General features: G+C 37.1%; 1 protein-coding gene across 3 annotated transcripts in view; it reads right to left on the minus strand.

The window, feature by feature from the left end:
• NR6A1 (nuclear receptor subfamily 6 group A member 1) overlaps positions 1 to 27,712 on the minus strand; it is a 204,307-nt gene that overhangs the window by 40,977 nt on the left and 135,618 nt on the right. The window contains exon 1 of one of the 3 annotated variants that reach the window (XM_014561816.2): positions 21,637 to 21,979. The exons of the other annotated variants lie outside the window; for them this stretch is intronic. Within the exon in view, the coding sequence (XP_014417302.1) occupies positions 21,637 to 21,652 (16 nt within the window). The 5' untranslated portion in view covers positions 21,653 to 21,979. Of the gene's footprint in view, positions 1 to 21,636; positions 21,980 to 27,712 lie in introns of those variants that run through there. 3 annotated transcript variants of the gene reach the window in all.

Genomic DNA, 27,712 nt, shown 5'->3' on the forward strand with positions numbered 1-27,712 from the left:
AAGGAGATGTTCACAAGCGTTCCTAATTCAGCATTCTTAATCTATTTATTCAATTTCTTCATCTGTATTAGTCTACCTGAAAATATAATGGGAAGAAAATCAGGCAAATAGGTACATCAAAGTGAAGGCTATGGGAATATAGCCGATATTTTATAATAATTTAAAATAGAGTATAATCTATAAAAATATTAAATCACTATGTTGTACACTTGCTACAAATACTACGATTAAAAGATATATAAAGTAACAACAGCAATAAAAACAAAGGAGACTATGGCTCCTTAGTAACTGTAGCACTCATAAGGCAGTAAGGTAAGAGACAGAAAAGTCAATGAAAAGTTGAAGGTTTAAAAAATGATAGTTATTTGAAACTTTGAACAAGGAACTTTGCTATCTACAAAAATAGCAATGGATAAAAAAAATAGCAATGGGTAAAAATAGTGTAGGAAACAGAAAACTCTTATTATCAGAGAAACTGACTATTTGTCTTGATCGGGAATACTAGAAAGTAGAAGGGTTCAGATTGTGAACTCTAAAAATAGCATTTCCTATGAACAGGAGCCAGGACTCCTAAGAGAAATGGTTGATTCCAATATATACAAGATGAATGTTGTACTACCCAAGATTAATAATGGGGTTAATGTCAAAAGGATACAGAAAGTCTAACATAAAAACCTCCCACTGGCCTAAGATGGAGCAGGCCATCACCAAAAAGATAATGATGGCAATGGATTAAAACAAACATAAAAATCAATGTTTATAATAATATTAAAAAGAAAAACCTCATTAGTTACCACTGGAGGCTGCAAGAATACCAATTCGCTATTCTGAAAATTGATTAATAAAAGGGAAAAAAATCAGACACTAAAGTAAAAACTATTGGAATCTTCCTCTCTTGCTCCCCTCCTAAAGAGTAAGAGAAGAGAGGAGGGAGAAAACTAAGAGTTTTCAAGAACTTTAAACTCTTAAACTTGAAACTTTGAGAAAATTGGGGTAGGTAAACATCTACCTGGTAGTCAAGGGAACAGGCCTGGGTGGGGAGGCAGAGTTGAGCTCGGGGCCCACGGCAAGGCAAGCCCCAACTCAGAGATGGAAAGGAAATAAAAGACTGTCCGCTCTATGAAATCTTTCAAGCAGAGGCAGCAGAACATGGCAATTAAGAACTTGGGCTCCAGAGTCAGAATCCTTGGGCTTGTATCTAGGCTCTGTGACTTGCTGGCTGTGTGTTTGGAAAGTTTCTCAACTTCTCCAGAGGTACCACAGTTTCTAGCCTATAAAATGTGTCATACTATCTTCTTCAAAGAACTGTTGAGAGAATCAATGAGTTAACAGATTACCTATAAATGACATGGAGCTCTCGCTTCCTCATGGTCTGGATTAGAATAGCTTTGCAAACCCTAAAGTACTAGACAATATTGCTGCTTAATTGTCTTTTTTTTAACCTAAAAAAAAATTGTTTTAATTCCACTAGCACAAAGGAGGAGCATTCAGTCTGGTAGCAGGGTACAGTAGTAACAGACTTCCCAGAGTTTATGAGTTCTGAAGTATGACTACCAGTAAGACAAGTGAAAGTCAAGGAGGGTATAGGCAGAAGAAAGAATTGGCGTATAAAGCCATGTCTTAATTTTGGCGCTAGAAACCTCTCTCTAACTCGCGTTTTCCCTGAAACAATTTCATTCCTTTCTAAAATAGCCAAGATAGTTTACTAGGCTTCAACAAGACTATCAAGATGAGTTACACAGAAATATTCATGGATATAATACCAATATGTCCTACCTCTCTATATGTAAAAGAATCTACATTTTGTTCCTGCAAAATGTTCTAAAAGGAATTTGCTGATTACTCATGATAAATAAATGTAACCACACATAAACATTATTAGAAAAAAAGGTAACATGTTTGTCTTTGCTACAGCCTTCCAAAACTTAAAATTATTCTAGTGCAGGTAACAGGAACTATCATATTAAATTTCATTTCTTCAATGTTAACATGCCTGTTGCAAGACAGAAGGGCAGACGCAGAGCTCGGTTAGAGTCTTTACGGACTCAGATTAATCTTCAGAGGCAGAAATGTCAAATTCAAAGGAAATAATGAAAATGATGAATAAAGCAGCTGACATGGTTGGCTTAGAAAATGAGTAACAATCTAAACCAAGTATAGAGCCCTAGCAACATCTCTTCAGAACACCACTGATATGCGCCTGCTTAAACAAATTGGTTTCCACTTCCACATCATTTAGCAGAAACAAAAAGCAAGTGAGAACCAAGATATTTATAAACGAATCTGGTTATCAATCTGACCAGAATTTTACAATACTGAGGTTCTTGTTTGTCAAAGTAGCAGGACCCCTCAGTTACACCTAACCAAGATTATACTGTGGGTTAAACAAGTCTCAGTCAAAGACATTAACAGTAACATCTGGCACCATGACTGCTACAAAGAAGCTCATTTTGTTGAATGAATGAGTAAATGAACAATAAATGAATAAATGGTACGGCTTAGTGCAGTGTTTTCCAAACTATAAGTCATAACCCTTAGCATCATGACTAGCATTTTTGGAAGAAACGAAAGGAAATATCAAAGCACACAACAGCGCATCACATGTACTAAGGGTAAAATATTGTGAAACCTTTCTTTCAATTGAAGTGTGTGCATTTGTATATCTGTGTGTTCATGTGTGCAGTGGAGTACTGGGTTGCAACACACTATGAAACAAAGTGTAAAAAGTTTGGAATATACTGGCTTAGAGATTAAGACACACTGGGTATGAATTCCAGCTCTACCATGTCTAACTTTGTAACTGCGGACATATGACTCAGTTCTCTAAGCCTGTCAACTGTAAAACAGAGATAACAACAGTATTCACCTGATGCAGTTGCTAGGGAATAAATGGTAAAGGTATACAGGGACAATAGCTAACATGTACCGGTGCTTATTATGTAACAAGTTCTGTTCATATGTGTCACATAATAATTCACTCATTCCTCACAACACTACGTAGCAGACACTACTATAATCCCCATTTTGTAGATAAAAAAGACTGAGGCACACACACAGAATAAGAAATATGTACAAGGTCCTCTACTAGTTCTAGCTATCTAGTAGGCAGCAGAGCCAGGATTCTAAGCAAACAACCTTGCACTAGGATCCGACACCTTTCACACTATATACTATACTGCTTAATACAATTCCTAATATATAATTATGCTGTTGTTACTAAACATTAGTTTATGCTGATGTTACGAAAGATAGGTTTTCTGTAAGACTAGACACTGACAAAAATTTGCAACTTGTGAAACATTGCAGAAAGTATTTTGTTTAAAAAGAAATCCATCTTAAACAAAAGCAACAAATACTGCTTTAATAAAAAAAAAAAAAAGAAAAGGCTTTGATAGAGTTCAAATTATTGTTCAATTCTTAGCAAACCAGAATAGGAAAAAACTTGTTCAAAATGATAAATGTTATCTAAAGAAACCTATACTTAAAAAGCTTTTCTTCTGAGACTGGAAGACAAGGATGGCCCACTATCAACATCTTCATTCAACATTGTACTAGAGGTTCTACTCAGCACAGTAAAGTAAGAAATACACAAGAACTAACCATATTTCATACCAGTTATAAACAGAACAATTCTGAAAAGATGCCATTTACAATAGCATCAAAAAATACAAAATAGGTAGGATGCAATCTAACAAAGAATATAAGATCTCTACCAAAAAAATTTAATATGCTTATTTAATATAAAATATTTCTAAGATAAACTGAAGATTTTAGTAAATGGAGAGATATACTATGCATTCATAGATTGGAAGAAAGTTATTACCGTAAAGACCCACAGATTTAGCAAAATTCCATTCAAAATCTCAACTATGTGTATATGTTTATGTGTATAACTTGACAAGTTAATTCTAAAATGTATATGGAAATGTAAAAGAACAAAAATAGCACAAATACTTAAGAAAAACCAGACTTGATCTACTATATATCAATATTCATCTTAAAGGTAGAGTAATTAAATGATCTATTGGCTTAAAGATAGACAAATAAACCAAAGGAACTAAATGGAGAATCCTACAACATAACCATGCATATACAGATATTTAATTTATGATAAGAGTGGCACTGCAGAGCAGTGAGGAAAATACAGTTCTTTTCAATGAACAATGTTGGAACAACTAGATAGCTATATGAAAAAAAAAATAAGAAAGAAACTTGATCCTACCTCACACCATAAAATATTTAATTCCAAGGAGACAACAGACCCAAATATCAAAGGCAAAATAATATACTACTCAGATGATAATAAAAAAGCATATCTTCATGATCTTGGGATAGGAAGAGATTTTAAAAATAGGCCACACATAAAAAACACTAACATAAAGGAAAGTAACAAAACTGGACTGCATTAAGAGGAAGAAATTCGAGAGAGTGATAAGGCAAGCAACAGTGTGAAAGAAGACACAGGCAATATACAAAGAAGTCATAACCAAACGTACACAATTTCTATACATCAATAAGAAAAAAGCAACCCAGCATAAAACTGGGCAAGAGACCTGAACAGTCATTTCAGAAAGGAGGCTAGCCACTTAATCAATAAACTTATGAGAAGATGTTCAAACCTATTATTAATCAAGGACATACACATTAAAACCACAATGACACACGATTACATGTCCATTAGAATGGCTAAAAATTAAAAAAGACTTCAAGCTATGGTGGCAGTTTGGAAAAACTAACTTTCATATACCACTGGCAGAAGTGTTCACTGGTACGTCTACTACAGAAAACAGTGTGTCATTATTAAAGTTGAAGATATACCTATCTTGTGACCCATCCCCAGGTCCATACCCAACAGAAAAGCATGCACATGTGTATAAGGAGACAAGTTCAGGGATGTTCACAGTAATATGCTTTATAATCTTTTTTTTTTTAATGGAGGTACTGAGGATTGAGCCCAGGACCTCATACATGCTAAGAATGTGCTCTACCACTGAGCTATGCCCACCTCCCCCCACCACCAACAGCATGCTTTATAAAATCCCCAAATTAAAAATAACCCATATATTCATCAACTTACTATAGATAGTGTATTCATACAATGTAAGGATTAAAGTATGTAAAGATTCCTGAATTACTGCAACAACACAGATGATTCGTACAAAGAATGTGGTAAAAGAAATCAGAAAAAAAAAAAAAGAATATACACCGTAGGATTCCATTTATATTAAATAAATTAGAACAACAGTAGTAGCAACAATAAACAGGCAATGGAGGGGAAAGAGACTAGAGTGAGGAGAGGAGAGACTGGGTGGAGAGGAGCTTTTGGATCCTGGCAATTTTCTATTTCTTGATTTGGGTGCTTGTTTTATATTAATTCATTACGCTATAAATTTGTGTTCTATGTACTTTTCTCTAAGTGTTTTATTTCACAATAAAAAGGTTGAAAACAAAAGACAGGAGGGCACTTCAGGAAAGGGAAATGACATCAGCAACAGCAAAATGAAGTAAAATAAACGTAAAGTGTGGTTGAAGGAACTGCACAGGATATAGTTAAGTGAGAGAGTATTAATAGAGGAACGGCGAGAGAGAAGTCTAGAAAACTGGTTTGGAATAGACTATAATGGATTTTTATCATACTGCTAAAAGGCTACTGAGATTTTTAAATAGAGATATGTCTGAATCAAAGCAGTATTTTAGGAATATTAATCTCACAGTGATGTGCAGGTTGCCACAAGATGGATGGCACGGGCATCTAGGTAACAGGAATGGTAATGAACGAATGGTTGAATGAAGTGAAAAGAAAGCTTAAGGGCCCTAGAGACCGCTTGTTGACTGACTAGATTCTACAGGAGGATGAGGGGAGGATGGGACAGTTAAGAGGAAAGTGTTAAAAAAAACAAAAACAAAAACAAAAACACTTGAGGTTCTAAACCAAGGTGATTATGAGAAATGTGGTATCACTAATAGAAAAGAGTAAAGCAAAAGCTGAGTGAGGAATGAAAAAAGTCAATGGTATTAGTTTAAGAGAGGATGATGAGCAAGTCAAGCAGAAGTACTCCAAAGGCAGTTATTTAGAGGACAATGATTATGGCTAGAATGAAGGATTTGGGAGTCATCAACACAACAGATGGCAACAGATTAGAACTCCAAGGAGGAAGGGGATGTGTGGAGAAGCAGACTCAGGATAAAACTGAGACACAGAGAGGGGAAGGTAAGAAGTTAGGGAAGGGAAGTGAGATGACGTGATCAAAGAAGAAACAGGTAAAATATAAATCCATGATTATGAGATGATAAGGGACAAAAAGGGTTTCACACAGAGAGCACTGTCAAACACAACGCAGGTCAAAAAGTATAAGGAATAAGAAAAGGCTCAAAGGTCACTGACGAGAAGAGTTTCAGTGAACTGATTAGAATGAAAATGAGGCTGAATTAAAAATAGGTGAGTAGTAAAGAAATAAACTAAATAGTATTTTATTACTCCATTAAAGAGTGACAGGGAAACATTACACAGGAAGCAGGAGATTTAAGAAGATCTTTTTTTTTTTAGATAGTAGAAATTCATATGCATTTAAAAAAGATAAACATAAGAACAAAAGCTTTTAAAAAGAAAGAACCGTAATCCAGACATACTTTCAAAATAAAAATTTGCGTGAAAAGTTTAAAAAGTTAAACATTTTAATTTTTCTTATGTATTTTATATTTGTTAAGAAAAAGATACAGGTACTTGCTTAAGGTCAGAAAAGTAAAGTGATTCATCCAAGGTCACACAGCTAGTCATTGATGGAGCTGTGTCTCAACCTTACTACTTTTTGTTCCAAAGAGACTTTCCAGTATACCAACCTACCACCTATGGGGCCAGGATACAGGAAGAGAAGGATGGTATGTATCAAAATGGAGCCTCAGTGCTGCTGCTGGCTTTTTTTTTTTTTTTTAAACCAAAGAAACAACAGGACTCACGATGAAATCAGCGAAACAAAGAATTAACTGGATGTATTCTTACCATGCTGTGAGTGAGCACTAAATACTTTCATACTTTCATATTAGCAACCAGTTCTACTTTAATTTGGTTAAATACAGGCCAAACCCTGTTATCAAAATGCCTCTGACTCTCAAACCTCCACTCAGCCCTGCTGTTACAAAAATACTTCTCTGACCCCAAGAAGGGCATTTTACCCATTCCAAGGGTTCAGGTTGCGCAAATTACATTTGGAAACTGATTTTTATCAAAACCTGCTTTTCAGACTGTGATGAAGGCCAGATTTAGGAAATGGAGAGTACAGCTGCTCACTAGACCAAAATTATACTGACAACTAAGGCAATCTGGAACTTGGCTGGCTAAAGGGTATCTAAAACAAAGGGGATCTGTCTCAACTGGATTACAGGTTCTAACTCCCTGTCAGCTGCACAGTCTAAGTACTGACTCTTCTCGGTTTCATAAGTTGCTATCATCTGAAATGAAGGCCTCAGGTAGTGTAGCAGAATTGAAACTGGGAACAGGTACTCTCAAAATTTCATTTGTAAACATAGAATTTAAACAGATATAAGTAAAAATCCTAGAATTTCTCTTCTACTAATATACCCCTCCCTCCTCCACTGTACATACCACTATAAAAATACAATTCCAGAGGCCACACATGGAGTTCCACAAAGGACACTTCTAAAAAATGACATCAGTTGAGTGAAAATAAGTGAGCAATTTACAAGATTGGTATGGAATGAATGGGAGTTATCCTTACAGGTCACTGAATAAAAGATGGATAAAAGACAAAAGAAAATGTTACCACCGCCATTAACTTCTTAGGCCTGGAAACAAAGATGAAATGGTTCACAAATTAAAATTAGCTGAAAGCCACAGGAAATGAATCCAGGGAAAATACTACTCTATCACTCAACAGGTAGGGGTAAGAACATAAAAATTCAGACCACAGTCTCTATCTCCTTCCTGTCTCTTATATGTAGGGATCTTTGAACTAGGAATCAAGTTTCAATTTGTGATAAAAACAGTTTTCATATTCATGCAAATTTAAGCTTTCCAGTTGGAGAAAAGAACCTGCAAATCTGTGGTCTGCCCTATTTGAATTGTCACTGGGAACTTTTAAGGACTCGTTCATTTAGGCAAAAAAGAGTTGTTTGAGTCTGAAGAGTCTTCTCTGGGAGAAAAAAAAAGAATATATAGATATTTAATTAATAGATAGCTTGGATCTACTGTTTAAACAAATAAGTATTTTTGAAATTGGAAGTATAAAGTAGACACTGATTCACTATTCCATAATTATTTCTTGCTTCAAATTATCTCTTGATGTCTATTCACTAAATGAGTATTTGAGGGTTCCTCTGTGCCTCTGGAGCTGTGAATGTGACCAGTAAGATGGCCTTTGTTCTAGAAAAGCAGCAGCTGCTCATCTATATGACAGTGGTGGTGATGAGGGCTGGGGATGAGGTGAAGCAGAGATGCTATACCATGTGGATTTGTAAGAGTTGACAGCAGTCATTATGGCTCCTGAAGCTTAAATATGACTCCCCGTAATAAAAACATATGATCTTAAGTCAATCTGTGGACACTGCCCAACTTGAACAAGCCTGCTTCCTCTGTCTTTTTACCAAGAGTTTTCAGCCTTTGGAGTTTAATACCCCTAGACCCACTTATGCAGTATATGATTTCTAGTCCCCTTGTCACACTGGTCACCTGCCTTCCCCTCTGGACATGTTACTGCTTGTAAAGATCATTTGCAAATATGATGCTCAGAATCCCGTGTGGCTTGATGAGTACAGAATACAGGGGATCTACTCTCCCTACTCCCCTTCGTATACTATGTTTTTAATGAATGCAAATTGGGTTTATCACCTTTAGGGCAGCTGTGATGTATTTATGACAGTATATACTATATGCCTGCAAAATGGATTAATATTATTGATCAGTCCTGAATATACAATAACACAAATCTCTTGTCTTTTTTTTTTTTTTTTCATGTTTTGCTGCTAAGCTGCCTCATTCACATCCTATAAACTAGGCCTTGGTGACAAATAAAAAGACTTTATTGCCTTGTCTGAGTCACCCTGATATTTCCGTCTATTAAGGTGATATGAGCTTTCCCGCCTAGCTTTGATTCATCTATAGAAGCCCAAGGCCCACATTCCACAACTGTACTTCCAGCTTTTACACAAAACTGGTGAAGATTAAGCTAGCCTGCTGGTCTCAGGCTGGTCATTTCTCTTTATATCAAAAAGTAATATAGTAAGTATAGTGATTTTTTAAATACCAAAATTTATTTTTTTTAATATTTAAAACTTTCCCCAATTTTATTGAGGTATAATTGACATACAGCACCATGTAAGTTTTAGGCGCACAATCTGATGACTTGAAATGCTGACTTGTGAAATGATTACAAGTATACTGATAAAGAGGATGAACTATGAAGTCAAACTGTCTGGATTCAAACCTCAGCTTTTATATTTACTAAATGTATGGTGGCTTCAGTCCCCTATTCTGTAAAATGAAAATAACAGCACTTACATGACAAAGTTGCTGTGAGAACTGAGTTCACACATGTGACACGCTTAGTGCTCAGAACACACTTAATACACATAAAGTTCCTGGCATACAGCAAATGCTCAATAAATGTGTGATGTTATTATTATATCATCACCATTTTGTCTCAGGATAGCCATTAGTAAAATGAGAACAGTGATTCCCCTGAAAAGTTTCTATGAGGACTAAATAGGAATGTATGAGAAAGTGCTCCAGATATTCTAAAGTTCAGGGTACCTATGAGGAAAGGTGATTATTTACCTCAGTGAGCTAACTCTTCTATGACTGGGGCCTACTGGGTTTGCCTACCAGGCAGAAAAACATCTTTTTATAGTAGCTTCACATATGTGGCTCTCCTTAGCAGCCTGATTGCTCCCCTTAACATTTACCTCTGTTTTTTTGAGATTATTGCTTAAGTTAGAGGACCAAAAATTTACTTATTAAGCTTTTGCAGTAAACTGCCCTTGAAGTTTTTAAATTTGTTTTCTTTTTACTGTTATTATAAAGTCAAAAGCAAACCCAACTGTGCATCCCAGTTAATCATTATTTTAGCTGTGTGACAATCTCTCTAAGCCTGTTTCTTCATCTATAAAGTAAAAATATTTTTCTTACAGAACTGTTTGTGAGAATGAGATTAAAATATGTAAAAGGCTTGTAGAGTACTTGAAATGAAGATGAGGATCAACAAATGTAGTTGTATTTTATTATGATTATGGTTATTATTTCTCCACCGAAGGGCGATAGCTCTTTTTAAAAATATCTTCCATGAATTTGAATTTAATTTAAAGGCCCCTATCAGAGAGGTAAAAATACACACAGTGCAATTCTACCAAACCATTAAACCAAAGCTGTCAAAGTCTCTTTTAGGAAAGTGTGCATATACAAAATTGTCTTTGGGTATATTCCAAAGAGACTCCCTCAGACTTTCATTAGTGTAGCTTCCAACTGTCAAAATCCTGCACTTCTATCAACAGACACTGAATTAGAGGCTGATTTGACTACTGAAGGTTTCACTGATAAGGATATTAAGGATACTGAGGGTTGATGTGTTTGTTACATTAGCTCAGTCATTTGTAACTTCTCTGATTACTTGATCCTGGATTATGGAGTCATTAAATTTTAGAATTAGAGGAGGCTTTAGAAATAAACTAGTACCTCATCCTCATTTTACAGATGGAGAAACTGAGGTCCAGAGAATTAAAGTAATTTGCACATACATGTTGCATAAGTAACTTCTACACTACAGCTGGCTCTGCATTTCATTTAGCCTTTAAGTGCCCTGTGTGTCTATAATACTCAATGCTGCTATTCTGGATCACATGAATTTGCATACCAAACTTTCTATTCTAGTAAAAAAGAAAAAAAAACTGGGAATATTGTGGAATTATGAGTGTTAAAGTGTTCAAGGCAACTTTCTGAATTTAAATATCATAACTGAATATAGATGGGCCCTCAGAATCCAATCCCTATATAGCTTCACACTGAAATCCTTAAAATACACGTGTAAACTCTACTGTGGACTACTTTATCTGTCCTGATCACTGCTGAACCTATCCATAGAGCCTCATTAAGTGAAAAGTACTCAAGAACGTTTTCTGGATGAATGAAAGAAATTGGACAAGCATATGAAATCTCTCCTTTTTGAAACATTTTTCTTTCTTGGCTTCCAGAATCTCACTTGCCTGGCTTTTCTACTTTCTTTCAAGCCACTAGTTTCTTGGTCTTTTATTGAATACTCTTTGTAACCCCTGGATCTCTTTTCTATCAATTGTCTCTCATAGATGACTTCAGCCTTCCACCTATATTGTGATAATTCCCCAAAGTGTGTTTTTAACCAAAAACCTCTCTTGAGCTCCAAACTTCTATATTTAAACTATTTGACATTCCATTTGGCTTTCTAATAGGCATATACTTACCAAGGCATCTACTTATCAAAGTCAAACATAATTCTAGATTCTACTCCTGTGTCTCCTGTATCAACATGTTTCCTGGGTAATCCTCCCCAATCTTACTAACTGAAACCAATATTCATTAATTGTTCAAGCCTAAAATCTGTGAGTCATTCCTTAATCCTTTTACTTTCTTTTATATTCGGTCATCCAAACCATCAGCAAACTCTTATCAGTTCGCCCTCCAAAACAGATCTACTTCCCATCTCCACTACTTTCAGCCCTTGTTTAAGCTACCATCACCTCTCACCTGGATGACGATTCATTCTACTAATGGTTTCCCTACTTCTCCTGGGCTCCCTACAATCCATTTTCCAACCCATTCTACAATGTGTGGGAGGGAGGGGGTATCTTTAAAAATTCTTCTGCTCAGAACACTCTACTTCCTTTTACACATGAAATAAAATCCACGGCCTATATATAGTTCTATATGATCAGGCCCTGGCCTAATTCTCCAACTTTATCTAATTCTACCCTTTCTCCATTCACTGGAAATAATCCCTTCTCATTGTCAAAAGAGCAAGTTATATCTAGGGAGAGCATTACAGAGGACTAAATCACAATATATCAATTCAATTGTTTAACATTCCTAAATCCCACAAGGCACTGTAGAATTGTGAGAAAAACTCCTGTGTCATAAAGCACAGGTTGGCTATTGAAGAAAAAGGCTGCAAGCTATAAAAGTATGATGCGTAAACTATAAACTATGACTTAATAATGAAAAACCAAAAACCACAAGTGAAAAAATGGAAAGACCTGGACATTACACTAAAGAGGATATATGGCTGGCAAATAAACATATGAAAATATGTTCAACATCATTAGCCTTTAGAGAAACGAGATAACACAATGAGATACCATACATATTAGAATGGCTAAAAAAATTTTTTTTCAATTCGTTTCATGACTCTGCTTCTACATTATTCCCACAATAGATTCATTCATGCAAATATTAGTCCTTAACTAATAAACAAAAGTACATGTAAACTAATTTTTTAGAAGATTCTGATCACATAATACTTTTTACAAATACATTTGTTATTTGGGTCATTATTTTTTACATTTATTTTTATTAAGGTAACATTGCTTTATAACATTATATAAGGTTCATGTGTTTCATGTGTACAACTTTATACTTCTACTTCTGTATTCCCTACAGTGTGCTCACCATCAAAAATTTAGTTTCCATCCATCACAATACAGTTGCTCCCCTTTACTGTCCCCCTACTAATCCTATCCCCTCTGGTAACCACTACACTGTTCTCTGTATCTACATGTCATTTTTGTTTTATCTGTTCACTTATTGTTTGTTTGTCTGTATTCCATATACAAATGAAATCATATAGTATTTGTCTTTCTCCACTGGATTTATTTCACTTTGCACAATACCCTCAAGATCAATCCAAGTTGTTGCAAATGGCAAGATTTCACCTCTCTTTTTATGGCTGAGTAGTATTCCACTGTACATGTAGACCACATCTTCTTTATTCACAGAATGGCTAAAATTTAAAAACGACAATACCAAGTGATGGTGAAGATCTGGAGCAACTAGAACTCTCATGCACTTACAAGTGAGAATGCAAAATGATACAACCAGTATGGAAAAGTTTGACAGATTCTCATAAAGTTAAATATATGCTTACAAATATGACCCATCAAGTTTACTCCTGGTTATTTACCACAGAAAATAAAAAGTTAGATCACACACAAACTTGTACATGAAATGTTTACAGCAGCTCTATTCATAATCACTGCCAAGTGGAAATAATCCACATGTCCTTTAAGAGGTGAATGAATCAACAAACATACAATGGAATACTACTCACTAGTAAAAAAAAAAGAGTGAACTACTGAGAAATGTAACAATCTGGATGAATCTCAAAGGCATTATATTGAGTGAAGAAATCAGTTGCAAAAGGTTACATACTGTGCGAGTCCATTCCAAGAACACTGTCCAGAAGATAAAATTATAGTAACAGAGAACAGATTAGTGACTGATGGGAGGTTAGGATTAAGGTAAGGGCATGTGGGAGAGGTGTTATTTTGGAGGGGGAGGGGTGACACGGGGTAACGAAACTTTTCTATCTTTATTATAGCGGTGGTCACACAAATCTATATTCATAGAACTGCACACCCCTTTCAAAACCCCTAAATTTTACTGTGTAATTTGAAAATAAAATTAAAAATTAAAAAACAAAGTATCTAATACTACCTATCCAAAAACATTATAATGCTTTGGTCACTGTTATTGACTATTTAACCAAGTTCTAAATAAAAATACAAGGATTATCTCAGTAAAAACATACACAACTTGCCCTAGAAAGCCAGAAGAAACTTTTAGTCTAAACTTGTGGAAAAGTCTAGGTAAGATATTCCTAAGACTTTCTCTGTTCATTAAAAACATACAACAGACCATTTCTGTTTTTGGAACACTCCCCAGAACACAGACAGTATAACTTTAACTTATTAGAACTATTTAACCAAGGCCTCTCCCTCTGTAATATCTGGCAATCTATAACAAAGTTAGCATGCTCTCCCTAAACCCCAGCAGCATCAGCGTCCAAGGCCTCCAGCTCTGGGGCAGACTGGTGCCCTTTTCTAGTGAAGTACATTAATCTCTTCAATATATTTGCAAGGACAGGATTGACAGGAATGTAAAGAGGGTCCTCTTCTGCTCAACAGGGGTAAGGGTATCCGTTCACAAACCAAAGCTCTCTAGGGTTTCCCTCGCATCTAGAATCAACCAATCTTTCTGGTGTATACGGGTCTTATAACTCACCCTGTACTCTATCAGATTATTTCATATTGTCATGCCTTTGCTCACACTGCTCCTTCTGCCTGGGAGACCCTTCCCCACTTTAGCAGCTTGGCAAACATTGACCAATCTGTCATGATGCCTTCCTGGTTGAGGCCTAACCTGATAATCCAAGCAGAAATGAACACTCTTACCTCTGTACCCTCCAGGATTACTATCACTGTGCCTCCAACATTCTGTTGCACTTATCTATTCATCTCCCTAGATTAGACTGTATGCTCCACGGAGCAGGGAGAGGTTCTTATTTTTCCTGTATATCCATAATATATAGCTCAATACCTAACATAGGGCAACCACCAGTGAATATCAGCGGGATGAATGAATAGTGTAGCTTCTCTACTTGCAAATCAAAGTGCACAGTTTATAAGAACTCTAAATGACAAACTGGTAAGCCAGCCCAGAAACCTTATGCCAATGCTCAAAGCTCAGTGCTCAGCTTCCTAGGTCCCTGCCCAGTTCTAAGGTCCTGATGAAAGAGAGACAAATTAGCATGCTTTAAGTGAAACCGTATGTTCTAGGAGGGTGGAAAATGTAGTTGCTACACTGCCTTACCATAAGGCCACTTTATCCAGAATTCTGACCAGATTTAGTATAAACGACCAGAACACAGACATGTGCATTATTGGACAGTCACATTCTATTGCCAAAAAGTGCTTTTATAACTACTTTCACATGTACAACAATGTTCAGAAGAAGTGCTAGAATCTCTCTGCACTCATCATTAAAACCACAAATTATGAAACTTAAATAATGCACATGAGCATTCTTTTACAATTACAGTCACGTGATTTTACTAATGTAGCCATCAGGGTTCTGCTTCCCTGAGGCCTTGGATCAATACTTTCATAAAACTAGCACTCCTTCCCCCCACTCCCCAAGACTCCCTAGACATTCATCATTCTCTTACTTTGGTTAGACTGATGGTTGGTGGAAATAAAGAACTAAGAAACTAAGTTAAAATATTTTCCAGCGTATGATGAATTTTCCAAACTAAAGCATAGCCTATGGTGGGGAGTTTTTCTCTAGTATCAGATTAGTACCCTCATGGCAAGTGTTTCAGTGTACATGACTGCAAAAGGTTATGTGGAAATGAGAGCAGAGGTGATGAAGGAGAATTAATTTCTACATATTCAAAAGGAACCTAGAATCCCAACAGCACAACGTGGTGGTCAATTTCTTAAAGTTCCCTTTAGAAATGTGGTATGTTTAAAACAATGGTATGGACTATTTCCAATGACAGGGAAAGACACTAATTGTGGCACATTATCACCTTACCCCTATCCTGCCCCTAATCAATAGAAGAGTTAAGGGTGGTAGATTTTCTTGTCAGCAGCAATTAACAACTATCTCATGGCAAACTTGAAAGACAAAAACCATGAATGCATACAAGTCTGTGTACATGTACATATGTTTCTATAATAGTAACAGTAAATAGTCAGGACTTCATAACCAGCACGTTTTGAGTGCCAAGACTTTCATTTACACACCTCCTCTTTCCACAGACTCATGTTTTGGGATTAAATGACCTCTGGTATGGTCTTTTTTTTTTAGGGCCAAACATGCATTTGCTGTAGAGCAGTTATTTAATAAATTGTAATTAAATATAGCTGATAGTTAATAAGTGATCTGTAACTTATCAGCTCCTTTGAAAAGCAAAACTAGATTGCCGTAGCAACTGAGGGCACATGCTAAAACCTCATGGAAGGAAAACTTTTTTGCTAACAGTGAACAGGATTCTAACAGAGAAGCGATGAAGTTTAGTCTCTCTACGCTTTTGCCAATTGCATTCCAGGACTCTAATTTTACTATGTTAAGAAAAATATTTGAATATTTTAACCCGAACCATACATTTGTAAGAGCAAAAACATTTCAAGAAATATCTAGCAAATGTAGTAAAAAACACTAAAGAAATACAGGCCCCAAAGTGGAAACAAATCCTACTGGCGGTTCTGAACACTGCTCTGGCAGCCAAATGCTCTTCCTCTCCTAGCAACTGCCCTCAAAAACTGTTTTGAGCGATAAAGTTAGTATCTGTTAAGCAACTTTAAAATTATTTTTCCCTTTTTGTAGTTCAGGTAAGAAATTATGTCTGATTCACCTGTGCTTCCAGGGCTCAATGAATGTTGGCTACACAAATTACTATTTTAAATACAGAGATAAGAATAGTAAACCTATGATAGATCCTCTCAAACTGCAGAAGGCAGAGAGACTGAAGATTTCAAAGTTATGCAGGGAAATGATTAGCATGCTAACAAAACTCCCAACTTTACTATCCTTACAGTAAGGCTTCTGAGAAGGGGCTACTAACCATGGCCATGGCAATTATCTTGGCATCTGTTTATCTCCCAAAACACACGAAAGGAGATAAGACTAACATGACTATCCTTCCTTTCCTAATAATGACTTAATCTGTGTGCTCACTCAAAGCCCATCCCCTCTCCTTTTTCTTTCCATTAAAACAACTGTGAAAAGACTCTCTGTGGGAAAATGCCACAAATTTTGCAGGGACCCACTCATTACTAATCATTCTCATCAGCCCAGGAACAGAATATTAGTGCAGCAACAGGAGGGAGAAGCCGAACAGCTCGTCTCACTGGTTGTAGGTACAGGATTTTCATATTTCCAAAGGGTCCTTCCCTGATTGTTCCCCACTGAGGCATTCCCTGGGGACTTTTCTACTTGGAATATAAATAGCAGCAGCCACAGGCTCACCCAAGAATCTTCTCCTTCCTAATCTCCCTAAATTTGCTACTGTTTAAAACTCATTTCAATGACAAGGCACGCGCTGGGCACTGTGAAATGGGTTTATTTAGTTCTTATTTAATTCCTATAGCAGCCCTGTGGAAATCGGTATTTCCACCTCAGTCATACATATGAGGAAACTGAGGCTCACAGAGGCCAAGATACTTGGCCAAGTGACAGAGCCAGTTGCTGAGGTTCTTTCCCCAACACTGGAAAGCTTGTAGCAAAGCAATGGATGCAGCCAAGTTTTTATCAGCCATCTGGCAGCAGGGACAGTCCCTACCATACAGGCCAAGGGATCTGCTCAGAGGCCATGGAAGCAGCAGCAGGTTTTGTTTTTGTTCTTCAGTTTTTGTTTTTGTTTTTGTTTGGTTTCAACGGCTAAAAATCCTATAGGAATTCTGATTGGTCCCAATGACAATCCACTGAGGCCCACCAGTCAGTTGACTCCTGACCTTCCATGCTTCTCACCCTAATTAATGCAAGGTCCTTGGATCACAGTGTGAGCATCAATACCCGGTTAAGAGTTAGCAATGACCTTTACATCTATCAGCCTTTTCAAAATATGTAAAACAGCTGTGCATTGGGAACACCCCCAAACCCTCAACCTTAAAATATAAGTGGATGCATTTTTCCCAATTGTGGTGTTTTTACCAAGTCTTTGAGACATGACTTTTTTTCATGTGTCTTAAAAAAATTTGAGGAGCAGCTTATTTTTCAAAAGCCCGAATCAACCATTCATAAAGAAGATTCTTACAAATGGATTGATTTCCTTGGCTAAAAAAGAAACCTCAGTAGCAGGGAACACAGAGAGAAAAGAATGATCTGAAAAAGTTTGGGGGGAAGGGGGAATGTTTGGCTTCCATACTTGTGCCTCTGATATCCTTTTGTTCTCCCACCTCATTGTATTAAGGATGCTAAATCAAACATGATTGCAGTGATGTTTGTGTGTGAAAATGACAAAAGCAATGGCCTAAAATCCCAACCTCATCTTGAACCCTGAAGACTTTTATGGCTTTTCCTTCACTAGGCCCTCCCCCTAAAGCACATTAAAGACCACATTGTTCAAAAGGGTCATGGTAGGTTTCATACCCCGTTTTAATACAATATAAATGGTAACCGAAATTCCAAGTTTTGTTAGTAATATTTGTACTTCCCTGGAAAATGCCCATTAAAAGAACTGATCCCTTGGTTTAAAGAGTAATGCGGAATTGTATCAGAAAGGCAAAAACAATGCTAGCGAGGAGGTCTGTGATGATTAGAGTTTCCTTTTATACGTAATTGCCCCCAGAAAAGGTGTACAGGTTAGAGATGGGTTAAAATATCCGGATGATCTCATGAAGTGTCAAAGTATTCTCTCAAGCCTCAAAACTGTCCAGAAGGATAAGTCTGGCCTCAAATCAAAAATCATAAAATAAACTTGGGGCTCATTTCAAATGCAGGTCTTTCCCCCCACCTTATTTCATTTGTATATTTGCAAGTCACATTAAGGACTCCCAGTTAGCTTATGCATTTATTCCTGGAAGATTTCAAATTGGAATAAGGATATTAGAAGTTCTTTATGATTCCATTTTCCACAGCTGTTACCATCAGTTGTCACCAACACTTTGGTGGTTTAGGAGAAAAGAGGCTGCAATTACTCCATTACTCTTTCCAACTGCCATAAAGAATTTGCACCATAAAAACACCTACTGAATTACTGCCTTGGTCTTCTGAAAAAGAATACAGTAAAACAGGAATGTTATGGTTGCGCTTGGGAAAGGGGAATTCAAAAAATGAAAATCTGGGCTAGAGTAAAAGAACAACAACCTTGGTAGTGCTTTTACAATCGTAACTTCATTGGTGGAATTTGCTCACTTTCCCAAGCTCAGGTATTCCTGTTAACATCCATGCATTAAGATGGGGCATATCACAACATCAGTGAATTTTAATGTAAGACCTATGATTTCTGTTGATTTCATGGCTACAAGCCTGGTTTAAGCGATCTCAAAATACACACTAAGAGGATCGGTTTAGCTCAGTTGAAGTTTCAAGAGCCAATACCAGCTGTTGGGGGAGGGATTTCACACATGTGTTACCCAAATCCTAACCAAATTTTGGTTTTTTCATTCCCTTAATGATGCCTCCAACACCAATACGGTAAAGCAAACATTAGAACAAAAAAGAAAGAAGGAAGGAAGAAAGAAGTAAAGAAAAAGAAAAAAGATTACTCAGAGCTTTGATGCACGTGACTAAGACCAAAATGATCACCCCCTCCAATTCAATACAGTATTAGCATGAAGACAAAAGGCATTTAAAAATCAATTTGGAGTTATTTCTAGTGGGGGTTTGCCGGATCCCAGCAAGCTGAGGAATGAGAATTTTCTCAACATTAAAAGGGCGCTCAAGTATATTTTTCTCTTTTAAGCAGCAATCTTACTTTCACAGGGAATTCATTCAGTGGCATTGTTTTGGTTTTAGGTGTCTGTCTTGCCAGGCAGGGGCCATGCACAAGGGCTACATCTATCTTGAAGTGTGCACAATGGCCTCTCTGCGGCTTGTTCTCTGTTATTGATCCTTACAGATGCTCCAAGGCCCTTCCCCCACCTTTCTCCAAATCCCAACCCCCCATTCTGAAAGATAGCTTAAGAAATAAGACTTCCTGCCTAGCGACTGGCAGGGCTGAAAGACCAGATTGTATGACTCCACAGATCAGGCCTGCCACAGTGAAAGCTTGAATAGAGTTAACCCTCTGTGAACTAAAACAAAACATTTGTATGCCCAGCTGTGACAAAGGTTAATTTAAATGGACAAGGACTCAATATCTAAAACCAGGCAACGCTTTTTTACAGTAGCATTTTTCACTGATCGCTTTTGTAACTAGTTTGATTTTACTTTTTAAGCTTCCAAAGACCTCCTTCAGCTGGGATAATTCATTCTGCTTTATTAGAATTCTGAACGGATGATTCAGGTGAAAATTTTAAAATTCACTCCTTTGTTTTGTAAGTTCTTGTTTCAACACTGTAAACTGTTTTCCACATCTGAATAGCAAAGAAAAACTGAAGTTTCATTATTTCATTAAGTAAAAATTTAGGGAGAACTTTTTATTAAAGTATTTTTTCTCTTTCAGAACTGGTGAACTATATATCAGTATGAAATTCAAACTGGTTGGAAAAAAAATCCAAATCCTATGGGCTATCCCTTCCAAACTGATCTAACTATGGCTCTGGTATCTCTGCTTACCCCTAAACTCCTATTCCAATGGATCCACAGCAAATCTTACTTCTTAAACTACTCCCTTCTGGAAAAGCTACTATATCCAGATTAGTTTAACAAAGAATTTCTGTGCCTACTAGGGGAAGGAGAGGAAACTCTTTAAGATAAAAAAAAAAAATAACAAGGCTTGCATGTAATCAAAAGTTTCTATAAACTTCGTTGTTTCTGTCAATTTATAATAAAAACCACTGAGATAATTCTGGCATACAGAGTGCTGGGGAAGAACACACAAGGGAGAATTACTATAAAGAAGGACTTTGTGTAGAGAGTGTCCTACTTCCCTAGTTTGTGTGTCCTCAGAATAAGAACTAAACAGCAAAGATGCCTATGGCAGATGTTAGGCATGCTGCAAGGGGCTGGGAAGTTTCCCTAAGACAAGCTATTTCATAGATTAATACCATTCCTAGAAATTTACCAACTGCCTCAGTGTCTGAAACTCTTCTAGCTATAACTCAGCAGTGCTTGCTTATGAGAAACCAAACTTATGGCAAATTTTTAGACTCTACACTTTATAAACACAGCAAACACATAGAGCAAATCTTTCATAATATGATTTATTTTCTAGCTGCTTCTTTAGCTGCCTATGTCTTTCCTGGCCCAAATAATAAAGTTGTGGGGCACTGGGGTTTCTCAGACAAGTAAAAGCCTGTTCCGAACATGCGAATTCAACACTAACCAGTTGCTATTAATGAGAGAGAGAGAGAGAGAGAGAGAGAGAGAGAGAGAGAGAGAGAGAGAGAGAGAGAGAGAGAGAGAGAGAATTTACCTATTTTAAAAACAATCCACTTAAAAATAAATTAGCAATGGCTTAATCTTATACCCCAAACCGTAAAGTATCTAAGTTCCCCCAAAGGAAATGAGGCTGCCTTATCAAAGGCCTTATGACCCCAATACTATCTATAATTAACAGTACTAAATAAGACTTTGGCAGATGGTGAACTGGATTAGGGAATTTAAAATATAAACAAATTCTGTCAAGAGGTAAACAGAACAATTTTTTTAAATGTAAAGTTTATCTAAGGACTGTGATGTAAAATGAACTTTAAGATTTTTTTCAAGTCACTAAAATTTAAATCCATTTTTTCTTTCCTTTTTTCTTGCTCTTTCTCTTAAAAACATCAACCACGACAACCAATTTACTACAGTTTTCCCTTGCTTTTCTTTATTCCAAAGCATTTATAGCTAGTTGCTATTTACATAAAAACTTGTTGACTGAATTCTGCCAAAACACAAAAAAGGAGCAGACTGCCTCCCACTTCCCTCAAGGCTACTATTTGCTCTAAACCTTCAAAGCAAATTTCTAAACCTTAGATTTGGGCCCAGACTTAAACAGTCAGTCCCCTTACCTTCCCATGTCTCCATTTCATGCTTCTCGGAGTCTGCTGAGAAGTTCTATTGCAGCCATGAAGAAACAGAGATTACAGGACAAGTCCAGTTTGATGACCACCCTTCCGACACTTGGCCAATTTCTCTCTCTTAGCCCGGACTACAACAGTCATCCTCACAGGTCAGTTTACAAGCCAGTCATGTGATTAGAAAGTTCAGGCACTAAGGTCACAATGTGTATGGAGTTCGTTTATTACCAAAGGTTATCTAAGTGGAACTGATAGACTTATTTTCAATACTGCCTACCACATCTCTCTGAAAACTATAATGGAAACATTTAATAGGAAATAATCCTCTGGTCTTTTTTTAAAAGCCGAGATCCTAAAATTAAAAGGCAGCATTTTAGGAGTTGGTTTTCATTTAAACTTAAAAGAGTTCTAGTATGTTGGGGTTTTTTCTCCCCTTCTTTTTTTCAAGAGCTATTCTATACTATATTCTTTTATAATCTGGATTAGAAAATTTAGAGTAAAAACCTTTGATACAAAGGAAAGGAAAAACAAAAACTCCATGTTACGCATGTGGAGGGGGCAGGCGTGGAATCTCCTGCTTTTTGTCATTATAATAAACAATGACAAGGCAAATTCTTCTGAGAAAATTAAAATGTGGAGCTCTAAGTTATTTGCAGGGTTCACTTTAACTCTGGCCCTTAATTTTCATCCTGTGGTTATACATACTAGTTTGAAATAAAGTGGAGAAAGGAAACTAGGTCTGTAAAACCCTTTTAGAAAGCAAAGGTTAGAAATTTCATCCCCTGCCCCCAGTCAAAACCTTAAATCTCTAAAGTAAGCTTCTTGCTTCATTCCTTTAAAACTCCTACGATCTTACGCAATCATTATGCTATGCCTCCTTGATTTGTGAACCATACCAGTAACACAGGGCAGAGTGCATCCTACCGGGTGTATAAATACTCAAACGTTGCCACAGAGCTGCAGAGGCTGGCAAATCAGAGCCATATGCTAATGACACATGATGTCAAACATTCAGCTATCCATTCAGATATCAGAACGCAATAACAAGGCAAGTTCCACTGAGAAGGTAGGATGGCCCAAAGACAGACCAACTGCCAGGAATAAATGTTTTTTTAACTGGGAAAAGTGTTTCATCCTATGAAATATCCCTTCTCTCTAGGCTTGCCTTGGGAATAACTTGAAGTCCAGGCACATTTCACAGCAGTATTCTAGAAAAAAGGAGGCCCTTCTTGGAGGTGGGAGTGGAATCTGTCACTTGGCAGCCATGTAATGGAATATCAAATATTGCTACCACTGTTACTAACAAAAAGAGCATTAAGGTCACCTTACAAAGCAGGGCCTAAACAGAAAGTGACCAATGATTTAGAGGAAGAGAAAAGGCTATATAATTTGTCTGCCTGAAAATAAAAATTTTGCCACTGCCATCACATACCTCACTCCAACACAAACACATCAACCAGCTTTCACACCCCATTCCCAACCCATTCCCACCCAGACAAGAAATTACTAAAGATTTTCTTCTCAGTCCCTGGGGAACTTAATGGAGCTCTTTTAAATTTAGTAAACTGACTATAATAGACTAAGAGGGCAAAAGCTGAACAAGGGGAAACTCCACCAGCAAAAAGCTATTCAATTGATAACAGCTGCATTCAAGGGGCAGCTGTTTCCCTGAAGGACAGAGGTTTATCTGAACTCAGTACCTGCATACAACAGAGGTGTAAGTAAGCCTCTTTGCTTTATTGCACCAAACTTTGGAGGAAAATATAAAATGGGGAGTTATTAGTTAAGCTCCTAATATCAAGCCTGAAGCAGAGCTCTTGATTTTTAAGGGTGGGTCTTAGTAATAATCCATGATGTGCCCAAAAGCCTGAGAACAAATCTCTAACATAGTTTAAGACAGCGAAGTCTTATCTTCGGATATATCCAAAGTCATATTTCTTCAGCATCCTCAGTCCCACAAGTTTTCTGAGAGCCCTTCATAGGTTCTACTGGGAGGAAGGGGCAGAGAACATGAACATGCGCACCTCACTGACCACATGAATGCAAAAGACAAGTTCTAAATCTAAACCAGGGCTCCCAATAAGATTGTTATAAACAACCGCAGAGAAGAAAAATCATTTTAAAAGATTAGACTAACAGAATTTATGAGTGAGAAAGGGACAAAAGAAAATAGGAAATCAGCAACATTTTCTATTTGTTAATACTAACTTTGTAATGTAGGAAAAAGTCGATGAACAAAATTCTACATCCAACCAACACATGCAACGTGGGCATACTGCATATCTAATATAATTCAAAAGTTGAGTCCAAATTATGAATGGCAGAACCTTAATTAACCTTGCAAGAAACTGGTTCCACTTTCATTTTAAAGATGGGAAACTGAGGCCCAAAGAAAGGAAAAGGCAGGAGTCATCAGATCAACTGAGAAGAAATACAAATATCCTAGTCCCTCATTTCCTCCACTATACCACACATCTTGAGCAGGAAAAAAAAAAGCCTCTTTTTAGACATTACTATTCAAAAACATTTCCCATGTTTATTCAAAGAAGAGGTAGCTTTCAAAGAAGAGGGCAGAGCTTGAAGCTGAAGGGGGTAATCAAGATGTAATACATTTATCCTTCAAAGTAAAACAAAAGGTAGCAATTCTAGTGGCCACACAATCATTGGAATCGTTTCGGCCTTATTTGTTTTTAAGAAGTTTCAATCAAAGTCTGATGCAAAATGAAAGCCATGTAATCATATGATGGAGAGGGACTAGTTAGAAAACCTCTATCCATTTCAGAAAAACAGAAATATGCAGAAAATATTTTAAATTCCTTTCTAACCTTGCAAACCACAAAAAACAAAAGCCCAAGGTCTCTGGCTCTCATCTGTCAGATCCTTGACGCAGACATTCCTTATGACAAGCAAAGGAGTTTAATTCAACTAAAAAGGAATAATGAAACATAGTCAAATGAAGTCCATACTATCTGGGACCAACAAGCAAACCTCCTGAGTTCAGAAAAAGAACACGAGCAACAAAGAGCATACTTTGATGATTTCCAGTTTTGCAATCTATTCCTGGAATTGGAAAGGAGAATCCATAGTTCAGAAAACAAACAAACAAAAACCCAACTCAGAGCTACAAACTAAAAATATTATAGAAACTGGGGTTTTTCACCCCTACAAGAATTTGCTGAGTGTCTCCCATGAGATGGCACTATGCTGGCTGAAGTGACACTTATGAATATTATGTGATCCTTACCTGAGAGGTGCTCACCAACTGCTGATCTATCCAGCCTCATTTTCCACCATTCCACATGTACCCACTTATAGTGCAAACACACTAAACAGACACCTGACAATATGATGGTATGAGTGCTATAACAGGGGAAGGTAGTAAGTGTCAGGGAGATACATGAAGGAACAATTCATTGGATTGGAGTGGGATGCCACAGAGAGGGCTTTACATTTGAGCTGAACCTTGGTGTTCCACAAGCATACAGGTAGGAAAAGTATTTCAGGAACTGAAAGAATAGGTAGAACCGGGAAGATCTCAAAAAATTTGATGCCTATGCTATAGAGTCAGGAATGAAACCTGTTTGCTGAAGAGTAATATGATTGGCAATGGAAGAAAAGACTACAGGGTGTGATTTAAGAATAGTCTTACATGTAACAACCAAATGCAATGTATGTACCTTGCCTGGATTGTGATTTGAACAAATCACCTGAAAAAGTCATTTTTGAGATAACTAAATTTAAATATGAGTAGGGTATTTGATTAGATCAGTTTCCCACCCACAAATTGGAGACCTAGAAAGAGTGAGGCCTCCATCAAAAAATCTCCGTAATTCCCCAGTCAAGATGTTGTACATGGATTTTTAAAGTATCACAATTAAGAACTGATTATAGTATGAATAAATCAGCCCTTTTGAATGAAAAGAAAAAGAAAAGAAAAAGACATATAGTATATAAACACAAATACAGCCAACTACTGTGTCTCCTGAGAAGTTTGTACAAGTTGGGATTTATTCATCCCATATGGCAGCCCTACCTGTACACCTTCTTCACAATTAAGTACAGAGGTTAATGCAAATAAATGCTGCAGCTCTGAATATAGCAATAGCTCAAACTGCTGTTAAGCAACATATGTAAATTAAGTAAGAAAGATCACAGTAGTAAAAAGCAAGACTTGAGGGCAGGGCAAATGGAAGAGAGACTTTCTCCTTTGATTCCCCTAAAAAGGAAGACCACTTGAAACTCAGTACTTTCCAGAAAGACTCTGGCCTCAGCCTTGACTTCTTATTGCTGTTTCATTTATCTACCTATCCATTTGCCTGACAGAGAGGGAAAAAAAAGTTAAGATGACACAGAAAGAGATTTCTGCCTACAAGTAACTCAGTTCTGTATAAGTGAGGACTCTGGACAAAGGCCTACAAGACAAAAACTTCCAACTGTGAATAATCTGACTGTGTCCAGTCAATGGCTCCCAGGCACCTATAGTATAAAGGTCCACACTCCCAACGCTCTTACAATCCAGCCCCTGTCTCTGGCTTTATTTACCACTACTCCCTGTACACAACCATCACTCCAGCCATACTTACCCACCTGTATTCCAAGTTTGCTGAACTGTAACATCTGCCTGAAATAACTACTCTTGCTGCTTCCTTATGGCTTCCACTACCACTTACTCATCTTTCTGGACTCAATTTAAGTATCACCTCCACTGTGAGGTATTCCAAGACTCCATCTTCCCAGCCCTCAAGTCAGGATCAAACCACACCCTTCTTTCATGCTGCCTGGATCCCTAAAAATATACCATAATAATACAAGTCACCTAGTGTTTTTATTTTGTAGTTGTATCTTCCTTATTATCTGAATATAACCCCAAAGAGTCAAGCTTTGGTAATTCCAGAGCCCAGCCTTGGATTAGCGTATATCATATAGAAGGCATTAATAATATGCTAAAGCAATTAGAAGGTTTTTGGTATGTGTGTTATGTAGGTGGATAGGTAGTGTTCAGTTCTTTTATTAAACTTAATGGTGTATTCATATTCTACTTCATTTTCACATTTTCTAACTCTTTCATCTTACTTCAGAAGAGGTTTTTTCCCTCTAGACAAACTCCATTTCAGAGTCCCTATGTGTCAGGTCCTTTGTTTTATATATATTTTCTCATTTGTAAACCTACTGGACACTGATCTTCCAATAATGAAGACCCAGCACTGGTGATAAAAGATTTCTGACCAATATGTTCTATTTACTGAGTTCCTGTATTAGGATGGAATCATATGCTGCTGGTGATCTTTTGATTAACATATATAACACATACTTTTATCTCCTGCTAGATTCCCAGGCTATATGAAGGCAGGGACTATGCTCTCTATTCTTGTTCACTGTTTTATCATGAGGGCCTGACACAAAGCAGGTAATCAGTGAATATTTGTTGACCAGAGGAAGGAAGAAAGGGAAGAAGTTGCTTCAAAAAGCAGGAACATGGGAGAGGGAAAGAAAATCCTTCAGGAATACACATATTCACAAAAAGACTGCCCTAGGCCATTCCTGCAAAGCTAGAACCAGTTCACCTGGTCTTAATTCCAACTCCAGTAAATCCTACCCATACACAGAGCTCTCCTCTAATTGAGGGATTGGGTGTAATAAATCTGAAAACCAACAGGACCGGTTGTAAACCGGCCAAGTGGCAATCCTACCTATAACCAACTCTGACTTTCCTACTCTCCTAGGGATTGAACCTGACTCTACAGAGATAAGCACAAGGAAAAGAGAAGGCAACAGGGGCTTAATAATCTTACTTTAGGGTAAAGTCTAGCTTCAGCTGGCAAACAGACTGATTTTTTATCAAATAAGATATAGCATACATAATTGCAATCTGAGTCAACTACACATAGTGACTGAGCCATATCCTGGATCCTGGAGTCATGGATTGCTCCCCTAAGCCTCACATCTTGATATCCAACTGCCTCCTGGGCAGCTCTACCTAGATGCATCTATCATAGGCATCTGACAAGTCCAGGCATGTCCACCCTTTAAAACCTGCTCTTCTTTCTCAGCTTCCTGTTTGAGTGAA

Source organism: Camelus ferus, chromosome 4 (assembly GCF_009834535.1).
Source record: "Camelus ferus isolate YT-003-E chromosome 4, BCGSAC_Cfer_1.0, whole genome shotgun sequence".
NCBI lineage: Eukaryota > Metazoa > Chordata > Mammalia > Artiodactyla > Camelidae > Camelus > Camelus ferus.